This window comes from Eufriesea mexicana, unplaced genomic scaffold, assembly GCF_001483705.2.
Source record: "Eufriesea mexicana isolate 0111107269 unplaced genomic scaffold, ASM148370v2 scaffold106, whole genome shotgun sequence".
In the NCBI taxonomy this organism is placed as follows: domain Eukaryota; kingdom Metazoa; phylum Arthropoda; class Insecta; order Hymenoptera; family Apidae; genus Eufriesea; species Eufriesea mexicana.
The window spans coordinates 567,892-575,223 of NW_016908282.1; the positions used below are offsets into that span (position 1 = coordinate 567,892).

The 7,332-nt window shown below is 46.7% G+C and overlaps 1 protein-coding gene across 1 annotated transcript in view; it reads left to right on the top strand.

Moving 5' to 3' along the window:
• Positions 1–7,332, top strand: part of LOC108555007 (titin-like) — a 66,234-nt gene that overhangs the window by 16,262 nt on the left and 42,640 nt on the right. Inside the window, 4 exon segments of the mRNA XM_017910481.1 lie at positions 921–1,025; positions 1,931–2,236; positions 3,515–3,649; positions 5,514–7,332. Coding sequence (XP_017765970.1) covers positions 921–1,025; positions 1,931–2,236; positions 3,515–3,649; positions 5,514–7,332 — 2,365 coding nt within the window.

Here is a 7,332-nt window from a genome sequence, read left to right on the forward strand (position 1 = left end):
GCACGTGCATGCATAGGCGCGGCCGCGCGTGCGTGAGTGTGCGTGCGTGTGCTTGAGTGTTTTCTACAGTGTTCTTCTACCTCTTTGTTGGTTTTCTTCTTCTTTCCACTTCTACCCGCTATTTTCTAATCTAAGACTCTCACTTCTCTCTACATCGAGCGTGCCTCCATCCTAATCGCTGACTCCCTGCGTTTCGGCATATTGACAGTTTAATTGGCTGTTACCTTCTGCTTTCTACCCACCTGTCCCTGCATCGTGCTATTGCATGCCACCTATTACTATTAATGCACGAGCGTAACGTTACTTGATTTTCGGCTTGCGTTGCGGTCCAGCGAGAACTCAGGTCTCGTGACGAATTTGGAAAAGAAAGGGAATGATTACGATCACTTTTTGCCGTCGAATAATTTCGTTCTTGGTCGAAGGAAGCTAGTGTCTAAGTCACGCGTTGCGTCGACGTACCCTATCGACACACCGATAGACAGTTGCTACACCTCGTAGTGACTTTGTCATCCTTACTTACTTTTTCATCCCCTCTCCGTAGCTTTCTCTCTTACAGCCGACACCCAAGAGGGAACGCCTCTTTTCTACATCCTTCCGATATAAGAGGTCGACGCTGTGCTAAGATAGACGGAATTTTTCAGCCTCCCTTTAATGTGTACCCTTTATCCAGATTTTGTTGTCAGAGCTGCATGGATGGCCGTGTTTCCCCGATCGCCCGAACACGTTTGAAAACTCCCCCTTTCTATACGTCTGTGTGTTCCCCTGCCTACCCCCGTGTTACGATTAGCTAAAAGACTTGACGAGTTCCTCTAATCTCTGAATTAACAGACCGATGTTCGAGCTCCTGACGTGCACGGCATATTTTCTTCGTAATCGTGTCGACCAATCTCGACGTTCATTAATTCGTACCTATGTTACAGGACATCATACAGGAGCGACTGTTGGTTTTACAGCTGAGTCTGTCGAACCTAAAAGGAACATATTTACCGCGAGATAGCATAGATTCCATGCTAGCCGCACTCACGGTGAGATTCCACGCCATCAATGGTCCTTGATTGATCTTTCATATTCGTAACGTTGCATTTATCTTGCTTCCAAAAATTCGCGTTAACCCTTTCGCTTCGAGCGTGGTTTATAGGCGACGTCCACGCGATGACTCCTGGGTACGAAATATCCGGCATCGAAATAATGCAAGTGCAATATACAAGTGCAATCTGTATACGATTGTTTTATTCGGCACAGTTGTTATTTAACCCATCTGCATCATGGCTCTACTTAAGGTGCCGTGTTCAGGCATCAGCGACGTGCAACTGACGACCAGCCTGTATCACCTCGCGTGTTAATGAACCGATGTAAATAAGATGCTCGAAAAGGGATCAAACGTGATCTGTGGCATATGAAGAATATTCAGCAATTGGTAATGGAAAAAGTCAGCTCGCGGATTATTCCGCGCTCGGTGATAGGCGACAGTCGTGGCTCGCGGAATATTCCGCGCTCGGTGATAAACGACAGTCGTGACTCGCGGAATGTTCCGCGCTTGGATGAAAATGGGCCTGCTAGAAGGCCTTACTGACGAGTCCACTAACAGGCCCAGGACGAAAGGAAGCCTTCCCTGCGTCTTTCTGTCTGCTACATATCATAGCATGACTAAAAGGAATACCAATTGTTTTTTCAAAACCCTCTGGGACTCAAACGGTTAAGACTTAGGAAAACGTACAGAAATATCAGAAACCACGCACATATTTCTGGCGAGCACTTTCATTCACTGACAGTACTTCGGCGGATTGAACTGAAAGGGAACTGACCGAAGCGAAAGGGTTAAACTTTTATTCGTGTCATTGCGATTTGATCATTGCGATTTGTTTTTAAATTTCTGTCTAAGTTTATAGAGGTTTGATTCGATGGGTAGAATTATCGAAATTATTTGCAGAGCCTGTTAGCCGAGCTACAAACGTACGATCAAGAAGTGTGTCAGTTGGAAGAGGAGCTGCGGAAGATACCAGCCGATTTCGAAGCGCAGAAGCTTCTGTCGAACCTAGAAGAGGTTCAGAGTCGCATAGCCACCCTGTTGACGCAGGTGGAACAAGGTCGAGCCACTCTAGAGGGTGCACGCAGCCAGCACGAGCAACGCGGCCATGATATTCTCACGTACAAGAAATTCCTGGACGAAACGGACAGCTGGCTGAAGAATATCGTGGCCAGCATGAAACAGGAACAATCGATCATCACGAGCAAGGTGCGTTCATGTCAAACGAAATTTTATTTTCAGCCATCGTTGGAGGAGGTCGATGAAACGCCGCATCAAAGAACTCTGTTCGTCCTCGGAACCACTTCGAAATTTTCTGCTGTTCCACTCGTTGCAAGTTTCGAAAAATCCACGTGTCATTGTTGAAAATATTCGCAAGCGTCGAGGAATTCGAGAATTTCATGTTCTTCGACCCTCTGTTGGTCTTTGAAGTATAGCATTCTCGACAAGATCGAAAGTGTTGTCAAAAAATCTGCGGAAGATCGAAGAATTCGCAAAATTAACATCCTTCGATTCTCTGTTGATTTTCGAAATTTCTCCTAAATCGTCCGATACTAGTCGCGTTGGAATTTTCCAAAAATTCGCGAAAATCGATTCGCAGAGAACCGAAGAATTCGCACAATTAACACCCTTCGATTCTCTGTTGGTTTTCGAATTTTTCCTAAATCATCCGATAGCTAGTCGCGTTGGAATTTTCAAAAAATTCGCGAAAATCGATCCACAAAATATCACCCTATCATTTTTCGAAATTTCTCTTAAACCGTCCGATACTAGTCGCGTTGGAATTTTCCAAAAATTCGCGAAAATCGATTCGCAGAGAACCGAAGAATTCGCACAATTAACACCCTTCGATTCTCTGTTGGTTTTCGAATTTTTCCTAAATCATCCGATAGCTAGTCGCGTTGGAATTTTCAAAAAATTCGCGAAAATCGATCCGCAAAAAATCACCCTATCATTTTTCGAAATTTCTCCTAAACCGTCCGATACTAGTCGCGTTGGAATTTTCCAAAAATTCGCGAAAATCGATTCGCAGAGAACCGAAGAATTCGCAAAATTAACACCCTTCGATTCTCTGTTGGTTTTCGAATTTTTCCTAAATCATCCGATAGCTAGTCGCGTTGGAATTTTCAAAAAATTCGCGAAAATCGATCCGCAGGGAATCGAAGAATTCGCAAAATTAACACCCTTCGATCCTCCGTCGATGCTCGAAATTTCTCCGCAATTCCGGCACTCGTCGGATTGGAATTTGCGCAAAGATCGCCGCGTCGTCGATGAATTCGCGAAAATCGAAATGGAACGCGTGGAATTCTCGAATTTCGGTTGCCCGCGTGCGATTTTTGCGACACGGACCTGTCCTCGGCCTGACGATCTCGTAATCCACCGTTTTAGAATGTCGGCGCGCGCAGCTTATTTTTAAACGAAAGCACGAATGCGAGATCACGCAGGCGAGAGCTATCTCTGACTGTGTGTGTCCCTGTGTGGACACAGGCTTTGCAGGATGAGCTGAGCAGTCACGCGCAGCGGGTGTCGGAGCTTGAATCGCTGCCAGAGATCAGCACGCTGGCAAAGGTCCTGAAGAATGCGCTGTTGGAGGTGATGTCGCGACTGCAGCAAGGGCAGCAGGTATCCAACGTTTTCCAATGCTCAGGGGCTTACGCAAACTTCGCTGGTCTTCGCGCAACAGTCTCGTGAAGTACACCCGATGATAGAAAGCGAAAGACCAAAGCAACGAAAACGAAACTAGAGTCGAACCAGGGATATTTAACCGATATTTATTGATATTTGTTTATATTTATACGAGACAGATGTAGCCTAACATCGAGAGAGATAGTCTTTGGAATTCGTAGATGGATCAATTTTGCAAAGATTTCTAGTCGATTTCTAGTCGAGTTCTCTAGTTCATTCTGTGGGTGGGGGTGAAAGGAGGAAGATTATTCGGTCTCTTGTCTCGTTGCAAGAGATCCTGAAGAATTAACGAGGATGTACACAGTATGTATATGTGGGAATGGTATATATATATATACATATATATGCCTGTATGTTGTATCATAGCAAGAATGGGATTAAGGTGACAGTTAGATATAGTCAAGCATGTAACATCCTTTCTTCTTTTTTCTTTCGCTGCTTCAACGTAGTAATAATTTATGTTTGTCGTATCGCGGATCATTTTGCACGATAATTTATTAACGGGTGAACCACCGCGGGATAAGGCTCTCGTACACGTTTCAATTTCCATCTGGGCTTCTCATCGCACACGCAACACATATATGGTCATTTACATACTCATCACTACGCTCTGCCATTGTCTTACTCTTCTCGCAAACTTCACGGTGTATTTATTTATACATATAACGCACTCTTTATGTTCCTTTAGCTTAAGGTAATGGATGTAATTGTTTAGGTGCAGCATTTGTTTATGGAATGTTAATACAGTTACTTTGTAATTTTTTTCATGCTGTAATTAAAGTATTCTCATTAATTCCCATCTCCCTCCTTCTTTATTTGTCCCCTCGACATCGCCAACTATATCTACGTATTGTATATGTATATGTACTTATGGATATGTGTATGTGTAAAATAATTACGAAATTTATATATATATATATTCTTTTCTCTTTCTTTTCTATTTTTTTCTCTTCTTCCTGAAATCCGCGTTCTGAAATATTCGAAATTCCGCGGTATCTCGTAGAAATTTTCTCTTTCTTTCCTTTTTATCTTATTCTTTCGTTTACTCCGTCGTAAATTTCGACCCACCTAATGGTCGTTCTCTGCACATATAAATCGTGTCATATATGTATATGTAAATATATATAGGTAGCTTCGAACGTGCCAAAAATAAATGCATTAAAATAAAGTCAACGTAGCATTCACTTCGGGTTAAAAATACAACAGTGTTGCGCCTAGTGTTCTTGTCTGCGGATATTCTCGGACTCGATCCTCGATCATCGTGTTTTCTAAATAATTCATCCGACTCCGTTCCCACCGCATTGCAGGTGCAGGCTGTACCGATCGACATAGTCAAGGACCAATCATGTAACAATCAATGTCGACTTTCGCGTAACAAACTGGTGATTAACGTGGTGCTGTTATTAACAAAGGCGTATTAAATCTTGCTACCGTAACGGAGGCTTCCACTGTTGGCTACATCGCTACTTTCAACCCTCTTACGTAAACGCAATAAAACACGCGAAACCTCGCCTATCCGAATCCCCCCGACCTCAGTTGCAACACGTGCTAGCAGCAAATTCGAGTCACTTCATCGTCACAGCTTCAGCCTGATCACGCGCGAAAATAAACCACGCACGATTTCCGAATTGTATGCTCGAGAAGGAAGGTTCCGTGTAATTCTACCGTAAAGGCGAGTAGAAAGACAGGATACGAAATGCGTAGGATAGACGGTAACAATCGAGTACACGTCCTGCAAACGAAGGACCAGCGTTCGTTCACGCAGCAGTGATGAACCAGAACCGTTTCTTAAATTTTCCAGGAGCTCTGCGACGAGGAGGCGCGAGCCGACGAAACGTCAGACCGAGATGACGCTACCCTAGATCAAGCACCCTCGATTCACTCGTCCCTCGAAAGTAGCATGCCATCTCTCGCTGACGTTTCTCTGCAAACGGGCCAGAGCTTGTTAGCGAACGACGTAGTCGAGAAACCGCAGCAACTCAGCAAGCAAACCTCCGCCAACCTAATCCCGGTCTCAGCCGAGTGTCACTCGTTGACCACGCAAACCGTGGACACGATGCACCCCGGCGCGGAGAACCTCCAGACCCAGGAAGCCATAAAGATCGTGAAGACCACCGAGGGAGACCACGACGTGATCGAGATAGCCACGAAGAACGTACCCTCGACTTCCGGCCAGGAAACGGACCCAGAGCGGCCTGACGCGATAACCGAGGACATCGTGGTCGACATGAAGTACCAGGACCCGAATAAGGACAACACCACCAGCGAATTGAACATCGTTCACGCGGCACCGCAGTCGTTCGAAACGGTGTTAGTAGAGCCAGACGACGTGACTACCGAAGTGGTAGTGGACGAGGATGGCTCGAAGAGGATAATAGTGAGGAAACTGAGACGAACAACGGTGACCAGCAGACAAACCACTCAGCAACACCTGTCTTCCATGTCCACTGCGATCGGAGACGCCCCATCCGTGGTCCACGCGTTCTCAGAGGCCACCATGAGGGATCAACAGATGACGATGACCACCACGAAGCCGAATGGCACCATAGAAACAACTACCAAACAGATCTACGGCGGCAAGGTAACCACTGGCACTCCTCACAAGAGCGTGAACGTGGAAGAATACGAGTCAGCGCCGAAATACACGCACACGGTGACCCAGGGGCACATCAGAGACATCAGTCCACAGCCCTTCGAGGAAGGAATGCTGATGGAAGGCGGGGAATACCAGGCGAAGACGGCTAGCGTGCACGCGGTGGTGCAACAGGTGACTAGGCGAGTGGTGAGGAAGACCAGGAGGATCATCAGAAAAGTGACGATCGTGGACGGGAAGGAAACTGCCACCGAGGAGATCATAGAGGAGCCAGAGGAGATAGAGATCGACGAGAAGAACATACCGCATATAAGCATCAACGTGGTGAAGCAGGAAGATCAGAGGCAGTTTGGCAGAGACGAGAGACCCAGCGAGGAGAAGACTCTGGTGGTCGAGGACGTTACCGATAAAGAGGAGGCGAGAGAAAAGAAGGAAGAGGAGGATACGAAGGAAGCAAAGTTCGTTCAAGATGACGACGCTCCGATGCAAGGACCGTTCTTCGGTGCCTTCGCGAAGGACATGCACCCGAGCACTGTGTACGTGGAACCGGAGATAGAAAAGCCGCAAGCTGACACCGAGAAAGGCGTCCTGATAACCGAAGTGAAGGAAGAAAAGGTTGCAGACGCGGATGCTACGTTGGAACAGAGTCTGGCGAGTCCGCTGGAACCCCCGGACACTCAAACGAAGCTTCCACGAGACGCGGAGGAGTCTCCACCCGAGAGCCAGTTAGAAAAGAGCGTGGAGCCGGTGGCTGTCGGGGAGAAAGACGAGCCAGTGGACAAGTACGAGCACGAGCACTTCATGATCGAGGTAAATGGCAAAAAGCCCCATCCGTCGTCGATCAGTCAGGCGTTCATCGATGCTGAAGTGTCCGCTGCTTTGCAGAGTCCAATCGATGAGATCAAGATACGAGAGACACAGGCGCAGCAAGAGCTGGCCAAGACCCCGATCGAATCCGTCTCGGATGACATGGCGAGCGTGACTAAAGCGACCTGTAAGTCTGTCGATGCACCAGTATCAGAAAAGA